The sequence below is a fragment of the Phyllostomus hastatus genome, unplaced genomic scaffold, assembly GCF_019186645.2.
Source record: "Phyllostomus hastatus isolate PE091 unplaced genomic scaffold, TTU_PhHast_1.1 phas_scaffold_93, whole genome shotgun sequence".
Taxonomy (NCBI): Eukaryota; Metazoa; Chordata; class Mammalia; order Chiroptera; family Phyllostomidae; genus Phyllostomus; species Phyllostomus hastatus.
In genome coordinates this window covers 21,761,168-21,785,632 of record NW_025334042.1, presented here as the reverse complement: position 1 = coordinate 21,785,632, position 24,465 = coordinate 21,761,168, and the positions used below count along the sequence as shown (strand labels likewise).

Sequence of the window (24,465 nt, the reverse complement as noted above, 5' to 3'; positions counted from 1 at the left end):
GCAAGAGTCAGGAGCATCGATCCGAAGGAGACAGAGCGGGGAGGGGGACGCTAGGGGCAGACACCCTCCCGCGCGCGCGCGCGCGCGCTCTCGCGCGCGCGCACATACACACCACACACAGTCACACACGAGCCATAGGGCCTCGCAGAAAGGGAAACGGCTCTGGGACCGGAGGGAGGCAGCGCCGCCGAAAGCGGCCGGGAGGAGGGTGAGGCAGCGGGGGAGCCCTGGGTCCGGCTCCCAGGTCCGGGGGCCCGGCGCGCACACCAGCCCGGAGACACCCTCGCAGACACTCGTAGGCGCGCACGCGCACCCTCTCCCCTCCCCCTCGCCTCTCCTCCCGCCGCCTCCCGGCCGGACGATGGATCCCTGCAGATCCCGAGGCTGAGAGCACCGCGAACCGCGCACCGCGCCGAGCTGGGGCGGACCGAGCTGAGGCGAGCCAGCGAGCGCTCGCGGGCGGGCGGGCTGACCGAGCCGAGCTGAGCCGGGCCGGCCGGGCCGCTCCCTGCAGGGCTCTGCGCGGCGTGCCGCGTCGGCCGCCGGCTCCCGCTCCGGGCCATGCGCCCCTCCGCGGCTCGGCGCTGAGCCCGTGTCCGGCCCCGCGCCCCAGGACCCGCTGCCGCCTGCTGGGTTCCCGAAGCCCCTTCAGGTGGGTCTATGATCCCCCCCGCCTTTGGTCCCCAAAGCCAGGACTTTCTCCCCTCTTGCTTTTCTCAGCTGCTGGGGTGGCTCGGTGGCTGGGGAGGGGGGCGGGGGCCGAGTAGGGGATCTGGCTGCTTCCAGAAGCTGGACTGGAGGAGGGAGGGCTGTTGCGTCCGGGGCGGGGACAGCTCGCTGTCATAGGGAACCGCGCCCCCCCACCCCCATGCATCCACCTCAGACTGCCCTCACCTCCACCCCAACATACACACATACAGCCTGCGGGTTAAGAGAACTAGAGATGTCCGCAGGTGAGCGCTCCAGCTGGGCCCCCTTCCTACCCTCCCTGGGGGTTTTCTGGTCCAGGTTTAATGGGGGGGGTAGTGCAGTCCTGGGGACACCCTTGACCAGGAGCTTCTGACCCCAGGTTCAACCCATATGGGGGAGTCTTCGCCTCCAGGATGGGGTGGACATTCCTGTCCCAGAGTGACCCCACATCTGGAGGGAACTCCTGTCCCTGCCTGTGGAAACATTGGGACTTCCCTCTCGCCCTCAGATGACTATATCTGGGGTCCCCTCTGGCTGGGGAAGCTTCCTTGGGAAAACATTCTCCCGGCCTGAGCTAACCACCGGGTACTCTTGCATTTGGAGGAACTCTCTTCTGGGAGTGTGTCCTTTGGCCAGCCCCCTCTGGACTGGGCACACCAGGGAAGCCTCCTGCCCCAGAGGCCATGACCTCTAGAGATGGAGATTCCAGGCAGGCACATTTGGAGGGACCCTATGTGTACTGTCATTCCAGGACAAAGGCGGCCTCCCTCCTTCTCCCTCCCTCAGGATCCCCTTGGCCAGGATGGAACTGAAGGCTGAGGAGGAAGAGGTGGGTGGCGTCCAGCCGGTGAGCATCCAGGCCTTCGCTAGCAGCTCCACGCTGCACGGCCTGGCCCACATCTTCTCCTACGAGCGGCTGTCCCTGAAGCGGGCGCTCTGGGCCCTGTGCTTCCTGGGCTCACTGGCTGTGCTGCTGTGTGTGTGCACGGAGCGTGTGCAGTACTACTTCAACTACCACCACGTCACCAAGCTGGACGAGGTGGCTGCCTCCCAGCTCACCTTCCCTGCTGTCACGCTGTGCAACCTCAACGAGTTCCGTTTCAGCCAAGTCTCCAAGAATGACCTGTACCATGCTGGGGAGCTACTGGCCCTGCTCAACAACAGGTGGGTGGCTCCCACCCATCCCCCAGCTGGGCCCCTAGAGTTGCTGGTACCCCTGCTCCCAAACACGGAGCCCAAACCCATAAAGCCCAGACAACCTCGCCCTCCAGTCCCTGCCAAGTCTGCCACTCACAGCAAAGGAATTGGGGCTCTGCCGAGCACTCAGCTAGGGGTGCCAATCTCTGATCCCAGCATGGTCCCAAACAGCTCCGCCCCTAAGCAGTCTGAGCTGTGAGACATCACCAACCTCTACAGAGTGACCTTTGCCCACCTTCCTGCCACGATGTCTTGATTTTCTCCTCACTTGGGGGATGGGGACAGACTGTCTTTGAAGGGTAGAAACTATAGTATAAAAGCCATGGTTCCTGCTGTGATCTCTCCACCACCCTACTCTGACCCTCGTGCTGAGATGCTCATCTCCTAGGCAGCCACTGCAGATCCTTCTGTCATCTCAGATCCCATGGGGAGGGTTGTCTGGACATGCCCTGCTCTCTCCTGTACCTGGGCCCAGGCTTGGCCCCAGAGCTGTGCGCTGCCCTCCTCCCTATCCCCTCGGGGTTGCATATGGGACTCGGCCTGCATATGGGGGTAGGCCGAATGGGGGGAGACAGGAGCGGAAGGTCGTGCTGATCCATGCCTTGCCCCCCTACCCCCGGCTCCAGGTATGAGATACCGGACACGCAGATGGCAGATGAGAAGCAGTTGGAGATACTGCAGGACAAGGCCAACTTCCGCAGCTTCAAGCCCAAGCCCTTCAACATGCGCGAGTTCTACGACCGCGCGGGGCATGACATTCGAGACATGCTGCTCTCCTGCCAGTTCCGGGGGGAGGTCTGCAGCGCAGAAGACTTCAAGGTGGTGAGTGAGTCCCCTGGCGCGGCCGTGTGTCAGCCAGGCCCCCAGAGGACGGGGAGGCTAGGAGCAGGTGGGCCTCTCATCCTGCCTGTCCCTCTGGGGAGAGGAAGCTGCGAGTCCCTGGCGCTCGGAAGGGACTTTGTTCAGCATAGGGGTGCGTTCGCTCAGCGTGAGGGCTAGAGCCTCGGCCCCGTGTCCGTGACGGTAACAAAGAGAGCCCCTGTGCACAACACACACACGGACACCAGCACAGCCTGGGGCAGCCCTGACCCCTTCAAACTTACTTTCTGGGCCACAGGTGTCAGAGCTGGGGAGGGTTTGAGGGCCGTCAGCTGTGAGCTGGAAAGAAATGCAGACGTTACCACCTCACTACTGAATCAGAATCCGCATTTTAACAAGATCCCTATGTGATTTGAATTCAAGTTTGAGAAGCACTGTGAAACGTGAAAAGTAAGAGAAGCTTTTCCCTTGAATAGCCAGACAGGTAAATCCATCGGTGCCACCCCTCCACCCCCGCATACACACAGGCACACATACACTGTCCAGCTGGGTTACCCCCTTGCCATTGAGAGCCACAGAGCCAGGGTCTGAGGAGGGAGAGATGATTTGGGGTACACAGTCACCGCTGAACTGAAAGCTCCCTTTGCTTCTTTAAATGGACATGCCCCATAGACACACCCCCCCCATAGGTGGGGCTGCCTCAAAGCCAGCACCCCAGCCAGGGTTAGGGGCACTGACTGGCATCTTGTGCACCAGGTGATCCCAAGCAAGTCATACAGGTTCCTGAGCGGTTAGAATTGGACAGAGGCTGGAAAGGAACCAGAGGACCTGGGGCCATGTGTGAAAAATAACATCAAATGAGAAGATGATGCTTGTAATTCTTCAGAATGCTTTCTAGACTGTCCTCCAGTGCCCTGGATAAATAGCAATGTCATCTCTGTTTTACAAATACAAAAACTAAGAGGTGGAATGAGTTGTCTCTCAGAGCTGGTCAGCGACAAATTCAGGATTAGAACCTGTGTCTCGTTAAGTCCCAATGCAGTGTGCTCTTTTTGTTAACATTGCTGCCCCTATTTCCAGTTCCGGCCCTTGCTGTTTGGAAACCTAGCCTCGCCCAGGGGCCCCTTGTTCTCCATGCCTGCCCCTGATTCTCCACTGTAAGAATCACCCCCTGTCCCCCTGCCCATGCTCCCCCTCCCTTGCTTGCTTCCTCCCAGCACTATGGGAGCATGCACTGCATTTGTTTGTGTGGAAAGGTTGGAGCCGTGGTTCCGTGCTTGTTTTTTCTTGCTGCTACACAAGACTTCCCAGTCTTTTAAAGCCCTGCTCTGTAGACTGGTTTCATGAGCCTTTGTCAACCCTGCAGAGGTTACGTGGGCACTCTGCTTGCTGAACCAAATGGATGGGGAGTTTAAAGGGATGCAAAAACCACTTTCTTCCTCAGAACAGGAGGGTCTTAGATTCCCCAGAGCCCAAGACCAGAGGGTTCCCAGGCTCACCAACTGTGCTCTCAAGACTAGTAGGACTGTAGGTGGAGGTGGAAGTGAAGGCCAAGGCCCTCCTCCTCTGCAACATGCTCAACACATGAGCGGGCGGGCCTACCCAGAAAGACGGAGAAGACCCATCAGCCTGGGTGGTTTGTAGTGTTGGAGGAGGGAGGGCATTGCTTGGCTCGACCTGGGAGTGGGCTCGGGTATAAAATGCGGGTACAGTTTGTCCATAGAGAGTGTTCAGTTGCTCCACTTGTTTCTCCTGTCTGGAGAGGCTCCAAGTGGTGATGCTAAGACATGTTTGGTTTATGGAAATGAAGACACTGGAATGTAATTGTTCTGGGTTGTCAGAGGGGATGACTCTAAGCAGTCAGGTGGAGATATGATTGGTTCAGAAAGTTCTGGAGAGAGATACACAGGCTAGGTAGGGGCCTGCGGGCCCCACACTGGCACCTCTTGGTCTGTGTTGCCAGGGAAGGCCAGCTTTTTGTTGTTTCCGAATCTGCGTCCAAGAGCTGACACTTGACCTGGCTGAACCCCAGCCCCTCAGCCCCTCCGCCCCTCCTTCCACCTTCTCCGGTTGACCTCACTGCCCACTCCTTTCTGCGTCAGGAACTCGACCACCTCTTCCCGGAGGGATGTTCCTCCATGGTGGGAACTTTGTGAGTCCACGTCTGATCTCTCCCGGTGGAGAGGGGCTCTGGCCGTCCTCTAGCTCCCTGGTTCTGAGGGGCACAGACACTCCTCGCCCAGTGCCCCACCTTCTCTCTCCTCTCCTTGGTCTCAGAGTGCACACCTGCCTCGTCATCCTTGCCCTTCTCTGCCAGACCAGAAGACGTGCGTCTAGCCCCCAGACAGATGTGGCACTGATGGAAAACATCTGTGTCTGGTCAGAGCTTAAGGAAGACCATCTTGGCACCTTCTGCCACCTCAAGAACAGAGGTTCTTAGCTGGGGGCCCAAGCCCCGGCTCACGGTGTTTGCAGAATATAGTGTGTGTGGGTGCCACATGGACTCTTGGAGGTTTCAAAGGACAGCCCTCATCCAGCCTGTAAGAGGCTGTTTTGAGGGTGTGTGGGTGTGAGACTGTATGAGGGTCTGCGAGGGTATGTATGGTCCCAGGGGACAGTTTGGGGGGCACAGGAACAGTATACTGTGGTCCCTGAAAGTCCCCGGCCCCCCTGGGGAGATAAGCATCCCCCGCATTGTGCTTCCAAGAGCAGCTCAACCTCAGGGGATAGACAGTGGTCACAGAGTGTTTGCTGGGTCCATCCCCCAGCAGTGGCCGAGTCAGCTTGGGAGGGTGGGGGTGAATATGGGGAGCCTGGGCTAAATCAGGGAGGAATTGGTCAGAAACTGTTTGGGACTGAAGAGGCAGAGGGTGACGGTGAGAATATCCCCACAGCAGCTCTGTTGGGTGAGCCGCAGGAACTGTCTCCTGAGCTACCAAAAGAGCAACCAGAGAACCCCTCACAAGACCCTGGCCACCTCCTCTTTCCCTTCATGGTGGGGTGCTTGGTTGCCAGGACAACCAAGGGTCTGAGGTTCCACTCTCCCACCCCACCTCGATGCCACCCAGACAGAGGCAGGGCAGGGGTTCCGTGGAGGGGGCCTTGGGGCGCAGCTGCCTGCCCGTGTCTGGGTGGGGGGTGGGGGGAGTGAGCACAGTCGCAGCTGGTGCCAGCCTCCAGCTGCACCTTATCTGTCCCTGGCAATGGGAGCGCCAATGTGGCTAGAATGCTGAGCAGCACCGAAGGGAGGGGGCTGGCAGATGGTTGCCCAGTCTGCCCCGTTCCACTCCCTCCTCCAGCTGAGTCCCAGAGCCTCTGCCTGGGGGAGAGAGAAGCAGAATTCATTTCTGGACCCTGGAAAAGAAGGAAGGGGAGGGCAGAGACTGAAAACCCTAGGGGTGGGTGTGTAATGGGGATAGTATTCTCCCTCGGAAGGGGAGGGAGTTGGGAGACAAGGGGTAGGGAGACAGAAATCCCTGAGGGGTCCATGGGAGTCCTCCAGGACTTTGGAGTGGAGTGGGGGATGCAGAAATCCCCCTGCGGTTCTGCAGGAGGACGGAAGTCTTCTGGAGCACTTTTGGGAGTGGAGTGCTGATATAAGAGATGGGTGTGGGTGGGTGATTCTGCGACCCAGAGGGGAAAGAGAGGTCATCTTAAAGCCAACAGAGCCGGATGGCAGGCCCCAGGGAGCCAGACTAGCAGGGAGCTGTGTTTTCCCCGGGGCCAGCTCTGCCCCTTCGCTGACACCCCTCACACCCACACCCCCCACCCCGGAGCAGCTCGGACCAGGGGTCCCTTGGAGGGCCCAACGTTACTACCTGGGTCTGTTCCCCCAGCTAGGTAGGGAATGGCAGGGCTGCTGAGGAGAAAGGCTGCCCAGACTGCCGCACGGAGAGAGGAGAGTGGGTCGTGGGCAGCCCCCTCATGGGCGAAGGAGGGCTCTGACCAGGGAGCCCGCATGGACTGCAGAGGGACAGGAGAGCCGGAGTGAAGAGCTGACTTTGAAGGAGAGCCACCCCGGACCTAGAGGCTCTTAGATACTTCCTCCAGCCTTATCCTGCCCTTCTCTCCTTCCCCCTTGGAGGGCCAGTTGCAAGAACCCAGGGGACCCTAGGTTGGGCTCGCCCTCTCTCTTTCTCTCTGCCTTTCCCCCTCTCCTACATTTACACACACACACACACACACACACACACACACACACACACACACCCTCCTGCTGACTTGGTTTCCTCTCTCACCTCCTCCCTCCCTCCCTCCCCTGTCACTTCTGACTCCACCCCTCTCTCAGACTACAGTCAGCTAAGAGGCTACTCTAAGTTAATTGATCTCCTGGCTGTTGGCTAAAGTAATAGGACATTGATGTAAGTAACCTAGTGCCTCAGGGGACAGAGCAGGGAGTTGCCGGTGGGGAGGAGGAGCACCTCTGAGCTTTGGGCCTTTCTCCTGCTCCATCCTTTGGGCAACTGGAAGGTAGGGCCCTTTTGCACCTGGTGTGCCTCCAGGAAGTGGAGGGGAGGCCTGCAGAGAGGTGGATGGTTCTGCTGTGGAAGTGGCCTCTGAGCGTGCTTCACCTCTGTGGAAGACAGTTTCAGCTCTGGGGTAGTGGTGATGGAGGCTAAATACTAGACAGGAGGTGTGTCAATCTCCACTTGATTTACTCCTGTGACAGAGGCCCTTCTAAGTGTCAGGCCCATGCCGGGTGCCACAGTGGGTGGTGAACAGGAAGGCCTCGGGGAGCTTAGAGTGAAGGGCAGTGCCCAGGCAGGCTCAGAGCTGAGAGAGTGGGCGGTGCTAGCAGAAGCCTTGGGAGCACGGAGTGACGTGCCGGGATGAGAGGAGCCTCGACCTCGGTGGAGTCCTTCCCATCTTCCCAGCCCAGGTCAGCTATTCCGAAACAACAGTTTCACAGAACGTGTGGTTTCTCCCCCATCAGGTGACCAGCCCAGTCCTCTCCAGCAAGAGGATGGGTCATTGCCTGCCTTTGGCCAGGCCCTTTAGTGTGTCCCTCACTGTATGTCTGAGGGGGCTGCTCCAGGGCCTCTACCCTCTGGCTGCAAACCATCCAGTCAGGACCCTTGCGTGGGGATCCTGGGAGGCAAAACTGGGAAGGAGACTGCAAGAATGAGAAGTGGTACCTAGTTCTCATGGAGGATGAGGCTGGGTGCTGGCACTCCTGGGTTCTATTTTGGGCATACTTTCATCTGCTCCATTTCTGAGCTGCCAGGTCCAATTTCCTGTGAGGAAAGGGGGCTCTCTGTGGATTGTTAAATTATTCTTTGCCAATGGGCAGCCCCTCCGTCAGCCTCAGGGACTCCGGCTAAGCCCATGCCGGCCCGTGTGTAAAATGCATGTGCAGTACTGACCATCCTGCATACATGCAGCAGAATCTTCCTCACGGAACAATTTTAAATGAGTGTGGAGCTGCCGTTTATTCACCTTAAGGGAAAGTTCCCTAAAGAAAGCGTGAGGACTGAGATTCTGCCTCCCCGGGCTCTCCAAGGCCACTCCTGAAGTAAAAGAAGGGCAAGTTGTGATTGTTCTGAACACCTATGAGTTCATGGGGAGAAAACCCTGTCCCGCCCCTCTCATCTGCCTCCCCTCCATGCGTGTGGCAGTCCTGGTGGCCTGGGAGGTTGGGCTGTGTGGCTTAGTGGGTGTGTGTCCCTAACTGGTGTGTCGCACCATCGCACCAGGCTAGGAACATCCCTAGGGGAGAGACTGCTGCAGTGGCCTTGACCGTGGACAGCATCCAACTCAGATTCCCTCACGACACGCTCCCTGCATGTGTGCCCCATGCTGCAAGCATGCATGCCCCTCCACGTGCATGTCTGAGAGTGGGAGGCTGTGGATGTAGACGGGGGTGAAGTGGACGTGTGCGGATGTGCACGGGGCGTTGCGGCTCGCTTTGCGTCGCTGTGGGAGACGGCTTGTGTGTGGGCAAGCCCCTGGTCGCGTGCAGAGCACATACTGGCGAAATCAATCCTCTCTTTTTCAGTCTCACTTTGCAACATACACATTCCTTTTCCTTTAGCTGGTGTGATGCTCATAATTCTTGGAGAGAGGGAAGATGTTAATATCTTCACTTGGAAGATGAGCATAGTGAGGCTCAGAAGTGTTGGGTGACTTGCCTGAGGTCACACAGCCAGTAAATGACAGAGCAAGACCTTGACTTCAGATCATCTAGGCCCAGGTTCTTTGTACGTGACGACAGGAGTGAGAGTGAGGTGTGTGGTGGTGAAGGGTGTTCCGGGCTCCCCATCGTCCCACACTGTGTAAAGATGCAGGAAGGGAAGAAAGGATGCAGAGGAGAAGGAACCCCAGCCTCAGGTTGCGTGTGCCAAGTCTTCTGACTCCTCTGCCTTTTTGCTGCACCATTTGGCCAAGCCCAGCCTTAGATGAACCCACCCACCACTGCTTTCCCCAGGGTGGTTTCAGGACGGCCCGGCTCTACCAGAGAAAGTCACGCAACAGACCGGCTAGGAATTGCACTGTGTTCATGACCAACAGCCTTAAATGGGCCCAAAGTGCTGCCTGGCGCCCCCCCACCACCGCCCCCGCCACTGGGTTTTCCCAGTCAACTTGCTGTCCTCAGTGGTCACTGCAAACTTCTCCGCACTTCTCAAAGGTCCACCCTTCCAGCCCCCTTCTCACTCGCAGCAGATGACCTTGGAGAAGAGGGCAGCCTTAGACAAGGTCTCCTACTTCCTCTGGGGACCAAGACCCGGAGGGGAACATCCATCTTCTCAAGACCGAAATCTCAACCTCTTCTTTCCATCAGATCTCCTTCTACCTTTGTAGGACTCTTCCCCCAGAGGCCCTGCCTCTCCCTCCTCTGCAGTCAGTCTCTCCGTCTCTGGTAGAACCTTCCTATTGGCACTGAAACGTGCTTAAGATTCTCCCATCCTGAATCACGTGGCTATCACAACAGCTAACACTTAGTGAGCACTTACTATGCATCAAGCTTTAGGTTAAGATACAAACCAAAATACAAATGTCTGAACTCCGCAGCCCCTTCCAACTCCCACACATGATGTCTCTCTTCCTTTTACAGACAAAATTTTTAAAAGGGATGTATATATTCCACTGTCTTCATTTTTTTCTTTGTTTAAAAAGACTTATTTTAGAAAGAGGAAAGGAAGGAGAAAGAAAGGGAGAGAAGCATGTGTGATCGGCAGCATGCCCCCAACTGGAGACCTGGCCCACAACCCAGGCATGTGCCCTGCCAGGGAATCGAACTGGTGACCTTTCAGTCCACAGGCTGGCGCTCAATCCACTGAGCCACACCAACCAGGGCTACTTTTTCATCCCTAACTCTAATCCACTCAGGCTGCCTTTTCCCCATCGCCAGCACTCCACCAAAATGGTTGTAGCTAAGCAACCCTCATGGTGCCAAACTCTACACACGTATTTTTATCCCCAGTCTCCCAATAACTCTCAAAATAGTGGACCACTGCCTCTTTTTTCAACTCTCCTCTTTCCTGATGACTCTCTGTTTGATGACTTTCCTTTACTTTCTGTTTTCCTCCTTTATCTAATAGCCACTACTTCTCTGTCTCTTTGCCAGTTTATTCTCTTCTATTTGATCCTTAAGTGTTGGCACTACTCAAACCTTCCTCTTCTTTTAAATCACGAGGGGTATGATTGAATGTATAACTCAATGAATTTTTCATTAGAATTTTTTTGTGTTCGTGTAGCTTACAATTGAATATTTCACATATTACACTGGTATGTACGTACATTGGTATAAATGTGTAAAACATTTCTGGGACCTCAGAAAGTTCCTCCAGACCCCTTCCTAGTGAATACCACCACATAAAAATTAACCATTATTCTAACTTCTGTCAGTATAGAGAAGTTTCACTTGTCCTTGAACTTCCTAAAATATATGTACCCTCCATACAGTATATTCACTTTGGTAGGTTTTTTTCTTATACTTATGTCTGTGACATTTAGTCTCATTATTGTCTGTTGCAGTAGTTAGTTCTTTTTCAGTGCTATGCAGCATCTCATTACTATAATTTATTTATTCCTTCTACTGGACATTGTAGTTGTTGCTAGTTTGGGGCTATTGTAAATAAAGCTACTATGAACATTCTTGTTCATTCTCGGTTGATGTGTGCACTTGTTTCTCTCGGATGTACAACTAGGCTGTTGTTAAGTCATAGGTCAGGATTCTGCTTAGCTTTAGTAGATATTACAAAATCAGGCCTTTTTCCTTTCTATTTTTCTTCTTAACTTTATATTCTGTTCTGGGGCATGCTCATCTTCACTCGTGACTTCGTCCCATCTACACACTGACCACCGCCAAGTGTGTGTCTCAGCCCAGCTCTCTCCTCTCAGCATCAGTCCCATTGGCCAATTTCTCTCTTAACATCTCCATTTGGACGTCCCCAAGGCTCCAAGAGCCAGTGTGTGAAAGCCAAATTCATCATCTTAAGCTCCCAAAGTAGTCCTTTACTTGTGTTTCTGATCTAGAGAGCCACCCCATCATTCACTCGCTTATGCAAACTAGAATTCATCCCTGATACTCCATCACCCTCACCTCCCTGAACAGAACCTGTCATTGTTGCTTCCTGAACATCTCCACCCTGTCACTCTGTTCCAAGCCACCCCACCACTCCATGCCTTACCCGAACCTGGCTTCCTAACAGGTCTTCTAGTGATCCCTCTGATTCTCCCTGATGGTCTCTTCAAAACACTTGAAATCCTTCCATAGGGAGTCTGTCATTGTCCTTGGACAAGAATCCTTGCTAACAACCTTCAAGGCCTGAGGGGTCTGCGTCCTGCCAGCTTTTCCAGCCTGTGTTTACCCTGCTATGTCCTCCTCTGGGAGCTCTCTCCCCTCAGGGCCTTGGTGTAGACTCTGCTCTCTGTAATACCACCCCCCGTCCCCCCCCGCCCCCCCCGCCATGCAGACCTTTACTTAATTACTCCTCCTTGTTCTTTAGATTGCAATTCAAACATCTCTTCTTTCCTGATTACCCAGGCTGGGTCAGATTCCCTATCATTCACTCACCATAAAACCATAGTTTTTTATAACCTTTACAATAATTGTAACTATTTATTTTTGTGATTTTTTAAAAAAGCTGATGTCTGTCTCCCCCATTGGACAGCAAGCTCCATGGGGCAGGACCCCAGTCCTTTATCTGTTCTCCCTGTGTCCTTAGCATGTAGACACTCAGGAAATACTTGATGAGTCAATGAAAGGATGAAGAAAGGGATTTAGAAAAGAATAACTTGATTCTGGTCTCCAGCCCACTGTGCACTCTCCGTGAGACTCGAAGAGGTCACTGTGCTTCAGTTCCCTCGTTCACCACATGAGGATGAAGTCACTCACCTGCTTGTCTCACTGTGCTGTGTAAGGGTCCCACGAGATACTGTTTGAAAAGTGAGAAACATTCCACAAATGTGAGCAGTGGCTGGAGTTCAGAGAGAGATGTAGACAAAGGCAGAAACCACTAAGTGACCACACACAGGTGAGAAGTACTGGTTGGGAAGTGCCGTGGGCAAGGGCAGCGTCCTTGAACAGAGGTTCGGGACTGAGTTGTTCTGCATGTGGGCCTGCTTGGGCACGTCTCCTGGGGCCTTCTGTGTGTGCTTGGGGGCCTGTGTGTGTGCGGCCTGCCCCCACGCTCCATTACTGTGGAAAATTGGATTTGTCTACTCGAAGGAGCTGAGGCAGGAGAGCATATTAGAGATGCACAAGGGAGTGTGGTTAGGGTGTGTGCTGTGTTTGCTGCCCCACAAGAGGGCTGTGTGTTGAGATGTGTAGGTGTGTGGCGTGGGTCTTTGTATTGGTGTGGGGAGGAGGTGTCCAGATTTGCTGTCCTCAATTGTAAGGCCCCCACCATGGACGCTTCCTCTGCCTTAGTTTCTTCCTTCTGAGAGTCCAATCTACTTCCCCCGTCAGGAAGTCGGGAGGCGGACAGTGCCCTCTAGTGGGTGCAAGGAGCATAGGCAGCTGTAGCTTCCCCAGCCCAAGCCTCAACCTAGGCTGGCCCTACCCCCAACCCGGGTCTGGAACTCACCTCTGGAATACATCCTGAGAACGTGTGAAGCCTGACAGCTGAGGTCTTGAAGTCAGGGTGAAAATGCGCATGGGACAGGAAACAGGAAAAAAACCCGTGAATTCATATAGGGAAGGCATGAGGACGACAGCTGAATGTGAGGATCTCTCTCTCCTCTCTTCATCTTTTTATCTCTGGTTGCCCATGGTATTCCTGGTCTTTCTCGGTTCCTGTCTCTCCACTTGGTCCCTGGGCCCTGCTCATTCTCATAGTCCTTGTCCTCAGGAACTATGGGGCACTACTCATGCCTGGAGGGCCTTGAGCAAAACTGAACCTTTCAGTCTGGTCCTGGGGGGAGGGGGTGGCCACTAACTATGCCCTGTGAAGTCATGGAAGGCTTCTTGGAGGAGGTAATGTATGAGTAAGGTCTTGAAAAATGACTAGAAGTTCTCCAGATGGAGTCCAGGGAAAGCACGAAACTATGGATAAGTCTAGTATGCCTGCAGAATAGGAGAAGGGCATGGCAGCTCGACGATGGACTGAGGTGAAGGAGAGATGAGGCTGGAAGATAAATTACAAAGGCCTATGGGGTTGGGGCTGAATTTTACCAAGAGGCGCTGGGGAGTGAGAGAAGGTCTTTAAACAGGAGAATGGTCAGAATTACATAGCATGGGGGCGGGGTGGGGGGGGGAGAAACTGCAGGGATGGGGGCTGCTGTTCAGGCAGAAGAGGAGGAGGCCAGCCTGAGGGGGATGGCGTGAGGGTGGAGAGGGGCCAGATCTCAAAGGCTGCTCTTCTCTGGGGCCTCGCTGTCCCTGGCAGCAAAACTGAGGCCAAAGGTCCCTCATCAGTCAGTTCTGCTAGGACTTGGCACCCTGCCTTCCTTGCTCAACATGCTCCAGGGTCTTTGCATGCAAATGGAGAGGGGAAGCTGTGTGGGAGCGAGAGGGAGGGGAGAGGAGGAGAGGAATAGGAGAGGAGGAGAGGGAGGGGAGGAGGACCTGGGGCTGTGGGATGGGTAAGGAGTGGTAAGACCCAAGTAGGCTTGTCTGACCCCTGCTGCTCCTCCCCTGGCCCCCGCAGAGGAAGGGTTAATATGCTTCGCCTCCCTCCCTCCCTCGCTCAGGTCACCTTCTAGGCCCTGGAGACTTGGCTGCTGGCTCAAGTTCCTCAACCAGTGGCCCTGAGTAATCAGAGCCCACAGAGGGGCCGGGGGCCTGGGGGAAGGGAATGAGAAATTGGGGGCATGGGGAGCCTGAGAGACTGAGGGGCTGGAGGCATCTGTGAAGCTGAGGGTTTTTTTGGGGGGTACCCAGGTTGGTTCCCAGCACTTTCCATTTGACCCAGGACCCTGTCTGTTCTGATCTCAGTTTCTTCCACCCACCAGAAGAAAATTCCTCAAACTCCTCTGCTGCACTGTTAGGGGTGGGCAAGCTGGGATGGGGAGCAGTGATCTGTCAGGAAGCTTTTCTGCTGCAAGAGATGGGGCCCCCCCCAGTGCCAGGAACTGGCCATAAATGAGTCTGTGGTCAGTCAGAGACCTGTGCTAATGGAACCTGGGCTGCCCCCCAAGCCACAGAAGAGAGTGGAAGAGGGGAAGGTGACCTAAGTACAGCTCGGCATGGGGGAGGGTGCTGACTTGAAGCAGAGAGGGGTCGGGGGAGCGAGGGGAGGAGAAATGGGGTCAGGGACTGACTGGCTGGAGGGAAACTTGAAGTCAAGGGAGTGTGACTGCAGGAGAATTAGGGGTTCAGGAAGTAACTGAAAGTAAATTGGGGCCAGGACAGTGATTGAAAGGAAACCGAGAATCAAAGGGATAATTAGAAGAGAACTGGGTTATAAGAGTGTATTGGGAGAATTGGGGAGTCAATGAAATAACTGGGGCATTTTGAGTCGGGGACTGGAGAGGAGTTAGAGGTCTGAGAGAGTGCCGAGAGAGGCTGGGGCGCAGACGTGTCAGGGGCAGGACCAGGTGGGGATGAGGGAGAGGACCCTGAACTGGGCTGGGAAGGCTGAGGGCATACTGAGGAATAGATCAGAGGGTGAGAGGAACTTGAGTGTGTGTGTGTGTGTGTGTGTGTGTGTGTGTGTGTGTGATGGGGGAGAAGCAGGACTGTTGCTGGCTTGGCAGAGGGAGCAAAGGACTGTTAGGTCCCATCTCACTTGGAGAGGTGGGTACCAGAAGCCCCTAGGATTTTCCAAGTTTCCATTCTGTCTTCAGCCCTCTCCTTTCTGCTAGAGCTGGTGATAAGAAAGAGGCACTAGCCCCCTCCTCTCCATCGGCCTCCCTTTCCCACTGCCATCAATTATTCATCAGCCAGGACACCCGCCCTCCCTAGCAGGGCGGGTTGGTCCTCCTCTCCACGCCCCGCCCATCTCAGCCACACTGCCACAGAGGCCCTGGTGAGAAAGGACACGGCCGGCCAGCTGGTGGCAAAGACCTGGCAGCAGGGCTGGGTGGCTGGCCCCACCGGACCCTGCCCAGGGTCACATCTTCCCCTTTCTCCTGCTGATCTGCTGGTGCCGGGAAGTCCCTGGAGAAGATGCCAATCCAGATCTTCTGCTCTGTGTCGTTCTCCTCTGGAAAGGGCGCCCCAGGGCCTTTGGGAGATGTTTGGGGTCCCCACCAGCGGCAGCAGCGAGACAGCTCAGAATCAGAAGAACAGGAAGAAGAGAAGGAAAACAAGGCAGCTAGGGAGGAGGCCAGGGAAGGGGATGATTTGCCCGTGGACTTGGTGGCCTTTGCCAACAGCTGCACCCTCCATGGTGCCAGCCACATCTTCGTGGAAGAGGGTCCAGGGCTGAGACAGGCTCTGTGGGCAGTGGCCTTTGTCCTGGCACTGGGTGCCTTCCTGTGCCAGGTAGGAGACCGCGTTGCCTATTACCTCAGCTACCCGCACGTGACTCTGCTAGACGAGGTGGCCACCACTGAGCTGGCCTTCCCAGCGGTCACCTTCTGCAACACCAATACTGTGCGGCTGTCTCAGCTCAGCTACCCTGACTTGCTCTACCTGGCCCCCATGCTGGGGCTGGATGAAAGTGATGACCCCGGGGTGCCCCTCGCCCCCCCAGGGCCGGAAGCCTTCTCTGGGGAGCCCTTTAACCTGCACCGCTTCTACAATCGTTCCTGCCACCAGCTGGAGGACATGCTGCTCTACTGCTCCTACTGCGGGGGGCCCTGTGGCCCTCACAACTTCTCAGTGGTGAGTGGGGGCCCATGCCTGGCATGGCACCCCGAGAGTGTCTGCCACGGCTCACCCTGACCATCACTTTCTGGGGCTGGGGCTGGCGGGTCCTGCTCCCCCACCCCCGACCTTACCTGAACGATGCACCCTCCCTGTCATGTCTAGAAAGGCCTGGCCACGGCTCACCCGGGAGCTCCAGGGTCTGGAGCTGGGCTGCTGTTCCCAGCACTGTTATTCCTGTTAAAATCTCGAAATACGTCCATGCTAGTTAGTAACTAGTCGCTGCCCAGGGGCCCCTGGTGTCTCCCTGAATACCCCCAAGCATGTCCAGACCCCCTGTGATTCAGCTGCACCTTGGACCTTACTCCATCTCTGAGGTCAACCTCTGACCTGCTGGTGGCTGCCTATGCCTGGACTGGAGCTGGGGCAGGTGCCACAGGTTTCTAGAGGTGCCGGAGGAGAGCGTGGAAGAGAGGTGGAGGGGCGGGGACAGCCCTGTCTCTATCGCCACCCCCTCACAGCAGCTGTGGTATTGGGGACTTTACCGTCCCCTCCCGTGATCTCCCGGTGCTCCTCCTACAGCGAGTTTGCATGTGCTGTGCACCCGAGGGAGAATACCACGCCTCCTCTAAATCCCTCCCCAGCTGTAAGTGGCCAGGGACCCTCTTCCCGGGGAAGTCCTCATTGGGAGTCAACCTTCTGCATGCCTTGCCACTCTAGAGTCTCAGGCCTTTCCTGCTGAGGGACCAAGTGGCATCCCATCTTTTCCCCAGTTCAGCTTCCAGTTCTGTCTGACCTGACTCCTCTCCTGCCCTTTTCAGGTGCCAGATGCCGTCTTCCTTCCCCACACACCTGTCCGTTAGTCCCCAAGCTCCTTCTTAGGGCAGGAGTGGGTGGGTGTCATCATATCAGTGCATTGTAGACTGACCGCAGACAGACAGGGACTGGGAAGTTTGGTCCACTGGACCTCAAACAGGCCAGGACCTACAGAAACACCCCCAAAGGGATCCACCCGGCTTCCTCTGGGCCTAAGGGTAGAGCAGACACTGCTCACCCAGAACCACAAGATGGCAGCAGCAGTCCACCCAGGGCGCACGGCCGGTGGCCAGGGCAAGCCAGAGCTCTGGGAGACCTCAGCCACCAGAGTCCCTCACACCCCTCGGATGGAAGGACCTGTGACTGAATACCACCAAGCCCAGGAGTGGGGCTGGAGGGGATTAGGAGCTGTCAGGGTTCTCTCCCTACCTCACCTTGGGACCTCACCCTCCAAATGGGGGACAGCATGTTTTCTTTCCTGGAGGGGAAGGGAGCAAGAACTCTGTTTCTCAGTAACCCCCTCTCCCCCTGCGGCGCCAGCCTGGTGTGACACTCCGTCTGTCTTTCTCTCTGGGCTGAGTGTGTGTGCGTACTAATCTATGACTCACTCTGTGGACTTCATCACCAGCAGCAGCAGTAAAACACACCCCATCCGTGGGAACCTGGAGGCATTCAGGGAAGCTGTGGAGAAAGGGCCATAAAGAATTTGTTCACTCCTTTCGGTGGTGGTATGGGCTGCTCTGGGGCATGGGGTGGGGAGGCTGCCCCCGGCGGAGCGCTCTGCGGAGGACCTCCTGGTCCGGCTCGGGCACTGCTGACTGCGCATGCCGCGGGCGCTCAGCGCCACTGCTAAGAGAGCTGTGGTGCTTGGGTGAGCAGGGACCTTGGTATGGCACCTGGGACAATGATGGACATAAGGCGCTGATGGCTGCAGGAAACTAAAAAGTTCAACTTGGTTTGGAAGAGGGTCTTGAGGAAAGAATTTCAGACGCCTGGGGTGAAATCCAGCGGTACAACTGTGACAGGGTCCTGGTGATGGAGGTGTGTGTGTGTCAGGGCCCCAGCAGGTAAAAGACCGTCACTCAGATAATGTAACTGAAAAGAATGTAGCAGAGGGACTGCTTACCAAGCTTTGGGTAGAGTTAAGGAAACCGAAAAGGGGGCCGGAGGCACCAGGCGGTAGTGGGAGATTGCCACACAGGCCCAAGAGCATGGGGAGGCAGCTGGCCTGCCGGGAGCCCTCCCGCAGGACTGGCTCCCCGGGTGCTCTCAGAGACCGGGCGTGGGGAAGGAGAAGTGCCCCACCTCTCCCTCCTTCTGCCGGAGGATCCCTGACCCACGCCTCCCACTGGCCAAACCCAACCAGGAGCTGTCCGGGTGGCACAGAAGCACCCCACAGGAGCCTGCTTTCCAGGGCGCACAGCAGGGCAGAGAAGGGCAGAGAGTGGGTGGGAAGGAAGACGGAGGGAGAAGGGGCCACCCAGGAGGAATCAATCCTGAAGGGTGCTGTGATTCCAGCAGCTGTGGGGTGGCCTGAGACAGCCCCCCGTGGGTCCAGGGGATGCCAGCAGGACCCTCAGGCTCTTCGCTCTGCCCCTGCCAGGTCTTCACGAGGTATGGAAAGTGCTACACGTTCAACTCGGGCCGAGATGGACGTCCACTGCTGAAGACCATGAAGGGTGGGACGGGCAATGGGCTGGAGATCATGCTAGACATCCAGCAGGACGAGTACCTGCCTGTGTGGGGAGAGACCGGTATGTCCCCTCTGAGGGGCCCCTTCCCTGGCTGCTAGGCCTCAACCGCTGGCAGGAGACTGCTGGGCTCCACTGTGGGGCCTGAGGCAGGCCTTGGGCTCTCTCCCTTCCTCCCAGCATCTCGCCGTTTCCTTCTCTGACTCTACCTGATTGTCACACTCACATTTCTTGGGCTCCCCCTTCCTGGCTCAGTTACTCTCCAAGGTAACCAGCCGTCCCTTTCCATCACTGGCCACCACTTGCTCTATAAATAACTCTCTTCTCGGGCTGCCTGCCGTCTGTCAGGTCTCAGGGGCCTTGGGGCAGAGAAGGATGGGGGTGAAGGGAGAAAAGGAGAGGGAGAAATGGAGAGCGTCTGAGGCAGTGTGAGAGAATCTGAAGCACCAAGATGCAGAGCCAAAGCCAGGTATGAAAAGAAGTGCGCAGGATACAGGGGCCATCAGGGCAGCATGGGGCTGGAGAGCCCAGAAGGAAGCTCGGGGTGGGCTGGGCCCCCCTAAACAAATCCCCCCAGTCCCAGTGTATGCTGTGCTTATTCCCAGGAGAGGCGGGATGTCCCCAGCTCTGGAGGAGGTTTGGGAGTCAGGAGCCCTCCCGACACCCCTGCTCTCCTCATTTTCCCAGATGAGACATCCTTTGAAGCGGGCATCAAAGTGCAGATCCACAGTCAGGATGAACCCCCCTTCATTGACCAGCTGGGCTTCGGCGTAGCCCCGGGGTTCCAGACCTTTGTGGCCTGCCAGGAGCAGCGGGTGAGAGGGCCACCGGAGGACGGTCTGGGGTGGGGTGTGGAGGGGTCAGGATGGAGTGGCAGGCAATGGCTCATGAGAGGGACAGATGAGCCAGGACCTGGGTAGTGATTTGACTAGTAAGAAGCACGAGTGAGCTTTAAAAATGGGGACGCTTTCTAAACTCTGAGCCCCTCAGAGGCTGTGGAGGGAGAGGGGACAGGATTCCTGAGTTCTGCATCTTGTCAAAGAAGTCCATCAAGGTGACTTGGGAAGAAGTCCCCACACCCCCCAGCTCCCCGGCTCTCCCAGCAGCTCATCTACCTGCCCCCGCCCTGGGGTACCTGCAAAGCTGTTACCATGGACTCGGATTTCTTCGACTCCTACAGCATTACCGCCTGCCGCATCGACTGTGAGACGCGCTACCTGGTAGAGAACTGTAACTGCCGCATGGTGCACATGCCAGGTCAGGCCCCCGAAGCTCCGAACAACAGGCCGGGGGCCCCTCAGCCTGCACTGCCCCTTGCCAGCTCCCCAGGCATATCCACCTCCCCCCACATGGAAACAAGACCAGCTGGCTTCTCCCTGCCCCAGCTCCAGCCCCGTTCCATACCCATCTGTCTCTGACCTCAATTCCTGCCTGTGCCCATAGGGACGGGTGGGAAGGGTCCAGAAGGGATGGACTGTGGGGTGGGTCACCTCCAAGACAGATTGGGAGCCAGCTAGTCCTACCTTCTCCTACTCTCCCAGCTTCCGTCTAGACCTTTGATACAACCACTGTCACAAGAGCCCTTTAATTTTCATCCTGCACCACTGTCTTCTCTCCTCTGTAGGGGATGCCCCATACTGCACTCCAGAGCAGTACAAGGAGTGTGCGGATCCCGCCTTGGGTGAGCACCCCTGTCCTGGAGCAGTCTGCGGTGGGGAGGGAGGCTGCCAGCCACATGCACAGGGGTTTCATACCAAGCTCCAAGAAGCTTCAAATAACTCCTGGATCAGGCTTCACCTGAACTCTCCTGTGCCTGACTTTAGCGAGGTTGGGAATAGCATCTCTAGAGGCCCCTGTGAAAAATGGACAGGGGCCACCTGGGAGGGGCCCTCACCCTCTCTCCTCAGCACCTGAGCTGGTTGACCCCCGAGGACTCTGAGGGAAGGAGATACAGGACCAGGACATACCCATGGGGAGACTGGGTGAGGATCAACATAGGGTGGGCTCAGGGCTGAGGTGAAGGACAGGTCCAAAAAAGAGAAGGGGGCCCGAGGTTCCTTTGGGCAAAGCCAGAATGTGCGTGTTGGGGAGGTGCTGACAGAGGGCACCACTCAACTGGCGCCTCTCACCTGGCTGGGCACAGACTTCCTGGTGGAGAAGGACCAGGAGTACTGTGTGTGTGAAATGCCCTGCAATCTGACCCGCTATGGCAAGGAGCTGTCCATGGTCAAGATCCCCAGCAAGGCATCAGCCAAGTACCTGGCCAAGAAGTTCAACAAGTCTGAGCAGTACATAGGGTAAGGGCTCTGACAGTGAAGGGTGGGGCTGCTGGGCTGGGACCGTGAAGGGAGTCAGCAGGCTTCCACGGGAGCCAGCAGATGGGAGGAAGTTGAACCTGCGGTGGCGGGGGGGCATGGAGGAAAGATCAAGGCTAAACAAGTAGGGGAAGCGCCTCTTTCTCTCTCCTCCTCCCCTCACCCTGTCTTCATTCTCCTTGCTGGAACTGGGATCACCTCACACTCGCTAGTGTGTGGACTGTCTTTCTGTACATGCCATCACATTTAATCCTCACAACACCCCTAAAAGGCAGGTACCCCCATCAGCATCTCATTTGATGGATATGGAGACTGAGATTCAGAGAGGATAACTTACTAAGGTCACCAGACTAGTAAGGGACAGAGATGTGACTTAAACCTAGGTCTCCTCCCCCTTTGCAGGGAGAACATCCTGGTGCTGGACATTTTCTTTGAAGTCCTCAACTATGAGACCATTGAGCAGAAGAAGGCCTATGAGATTGCAGGGCTCCTGGGTGAGCTGCTGATGGCACCTGTCCCCTTCCCATGTCATGGGCATGGTGTGACACCCCACCACCCAAAGCAAGCTGCTCACTTCTGTCCCATGAGCTCTTCCTCCTCAGCCATCCCCAGGGGCCTTTCCCCAAGTTCTGCTGTCTTGGTATTTGGTGAAGGGAGGGAGTGGAGCCTTCTCTTAAAGGCCAAGTGGAAGAGATAGGCCTGTGGGCATGAATGGAGGACTATTTCATATGCCCTTGAAAATCTGTCTAAAGAGTAAGTGTTGGGGTATATCATATACAATTTTTTGAATATTACCTTTTGATTTTAGAAAGTAGAAAAAACACAAAAGCATGGAGAAGGAAATAAAGACCCCATCAGAATCACTTTGCCCTCCTTCCATAGAAAGGCTGTTGATCCTTTCACAATTACAAATGGCCTGCCTCTGTCCCAGTGGACTCTGCAGCTCCCATGGTGTCTTGACCTTACTGACCTCCTTGTGTCTCCCTGCAGGTGACATTGGGGGCCAGATGGGGCTGTTCATTGGGGCCAGCATTCTCACAGTGCTGGAACTCTTTGACTATGCCTACGAGGTAAGCGGGGGCGGGGCACCAGGGTGGGGCCGTGGATGGGCGGTCGGGGATGGTGGTGTCCCAGGCAGCCTGCAAACCCACCCACCACCCGACACATCCCAGGTCATTAAGCACAAGTTGTGCAGACGAGGGAAGTGCCAGAAGGAGGCCAAAAGGAGCAGCGCAGACAAGGGTGTGGCCCTCAGCCTGGATGACGTCAAGAGACACGTGAGGGAGTGATAGAGGGGTACCCTCCAGGCCCAGCCCTTACCCCCACCACCACCCCTGGACCACGCCCCTTGCCACCTTTACTCCTTTGCCTCCCCCAAGCCCTAGTGACACCTGTCAATAACCAGTCTCTGTCCTGTGCCGTTCCCCCAGAACCCCTGTGAGAGCTTGCGGGGCCATCCTGCCGGGATGACGTATGCTGCCAACATCCTACCTCACCATCCGGCCCGAGGCACTTTTGAGGACTTTACCTGCTGAGCCCTGCAGGCCACTGTACCAAAGGCCTAGATGGGGAGAGCTAGGAGAGCAAGGGGGGCCCCCAGCTGCCCCTACATCTGCCCTGGGGAACCATTCACCCCTCCCAAGGCAGCCCCCATTTCTGGGCAGTCCTTTCCTCTTGTCTATGGTGAGGACGGAGTCTTGACCATAGAGTCCTCTCCCTGTCTCTATACCATTCTTTTTATTTTTAACAAAACTAATCTAAAAAAGAAACTAAAAAGAGAGAACTGGGCAAGTGACCTCAGGCTACTCCTCTCTGCTCCATGCTGCCTCCCCCGGCTCCCAGCCTGAATTCTATGTCTGGCTGTCTGTCTGGCTGTCTGTCATCTGAGTGTCCACCTGCATTTTGCTGCCACCAGTCACCAAAGCCCCTCCTAGTGGTGGTGGGGGTGGGTATCCTCCAGATCCATAATTTGGCCCCAAACCAGAGAATGTACCTTGAAGGGGAGGGATAGTGGTGGTGGTGGGGGACTTCCCCAGCCTTAAGAGACCCTCTCAGCCCAGTGACCATTCCCCAACCCCAAGTCTCTAGGTAGGAACTAAGGCCCTAGTCTCTGCCCCCCCCCCCCACAGCATGTGAAGTCACTAGGGAGGTGGGGGTGGGGACTCCCTGAAGGAGATGGGGACAAAATGTGGCCCTGGTGCTGTAGGCCACATCCTGATATTCCCATCTCAGAGCTGCTAGAGAGAAATCCCCAAGAGGAAGCCTTCCTCTCCCATCCCATACAAGATCCAGCTGGTTGGCTTCCAGCTCAGGGAGAGGGGCACTGGTGCCTAATCTCACTGGTCCCACTCCCAGGGGCCCCTGCAGAGGGCCACATCCATAAATTTTCTTATGGAACTGTCCCAAGTCCTCTTCCCCAACTCATTTGCTTTTCTCAACAACCTCATCTGCATTTTCTATTTCTATGTGATATAGACTCTATATTGCTATATCTCTGTATATACTCTCCCCTAACTCTGTCTGTCTCTGCCCCATCCCCTTTTGTCTCTAAGAACCATCCTCCCACCCCAAGTACCCCTTCCTGTGTTTCTGCTCTCTCCCTGGTCTCTGAATGCCTTCACCTGTATAAAGAGTTGGACTCTCTCCCCTGGTGTCTGTACTGTGTACACACATCCCTTTGAGAAGCACAAGGAGACGACATGCGCATTGTAACCTTCGCACTGTCTTGGTGGCGACATAAAGGAAGCTGTGAATCACAAGCTCTGCCTCTTTTGGCCTCACCCTCTCCTTCCAACCTGGGCATCCTCTGTCCTCCCTGCAGCCTTAACATTCCCTTCCCTCTCCACCCATCCCAATCCCTTTGTCTGGCTGCCTGTGGCCTCCCAAGGGATGGGACTGGTACAGAGAGAACCCCCACCCAAGGGATGGAGATCTGCTCTCACATCAAGCCAAGGGCTTCAAAGACTGAGGGAACTATGGATCAGTGACTTCTGCAGGTGAAGCAGTGGAATGCTGACTGGCAGAAGCTGCAGTCCTCAGTCAGTGGCCTTTCCCTCTTTCTAGGTGCCCAGCCCCCTTTCCTCACCTGATACCCAAGCCCATCACTTATATTTCCTGGTGAGGTACCATTTGGTAGTGGGAGGAAAGAGAGGGGAAGTTGAAAGCTATTCCTACCTTAAAGAGAAGTGAGGGAGTTAGAGGGCCTGCTGTACCCCCTCCACCAGACAGTCCTCCCAGGCCAGGGCCCTGCTTCTTCCCAGGCCTTCAGCTATCTCTAGGTCTCCAACCTCAGAACAGGACCTGTGGCAGGTCACCTGTGCATTGACCTGGAGCTGCAGAGTGAGGCTATAGGATCTTTGGGAACTCTTAGTTCCAGTAAGTAGTTCCTTAGAGAGAAGACCTCTACAGAGTGGAGCAGGAGCAAGGCCAAGGGGTGTGCATCGGCTGGAGAACAGCAGGCAGGGCTATGGGTGACGCATGCCTCTGGTCTAATAAACTGGGTTTCAACCATCTCCTCTTCAGTGTTGTTCTTCTCTTATCTGAATAGTACTTAGGCCTTCTCATTAAGTGCCTAGAAGTAGGCTCGGTTTGGGGCCAAAGCTTGGACCGATAATCAGAGGAGGAATAAGGAGGCTCGGTCCTACTGGGATGAGACAGACTGGCCATCACACCAGGAATGGCCTGAACCCCTGGACAGAGAAAGGGGTCAAAGGCAACAAACATCCCAGAGAGAAGTCCTAGCACG

The 24,465-nt window shown here is 55.9% G+C and overlaps 1 protein-coding gene across 5 annotated transcripts; it reads left to right on the top strand.

Moving 5' to 3' along the window:
- Positions 1-595: 595 nt before the first annotated feature.
- Positions 596-24,191, top strand: ASIC1 (acid sensing ion channel subunit 1). Of its 5 annotated transcripts, none has more exons than XM_045829468.1 (12): positions 596-652; positions 1,477-1,854; positions 2,514-2,709; positions 18,318-18,468; positions 19,093-19,220; positions 19,509-19,662; positions 20,030-20,086; positions 20,549-20,702; positions 21,123-21,214; positions 21,711-21,790; positions 21,893-21,997; positions 22,151-24,191. In XM_045829468.1, exons 2-12 carry the CDS (start codon positions 1,493-1,495, stop codon positions 22,253-22,255), a joined length of 1,584 nt encoding a protein of 527 aa, XP_045685424.1. In that variant the 5' UTR covers positions 596-652; positions 1,477-1,492; the 3' UTR covers positions 22,256-24,191. The 5 variants fall into 5 exon arrangements, with proteins under 5 accessions (XP_045685424.1, XP_045685425.1, XP_045685423.1 ...); XM_045829469.1 differs by having other exon boundaries at positions 1,442-1,854; positions 19,512-19,662; XM_045829467.1 differs by having other exon boundaries at positions 1,442-1,854.
- Positions 24,192-24,465: the final 274 nt, after the last annotated feature.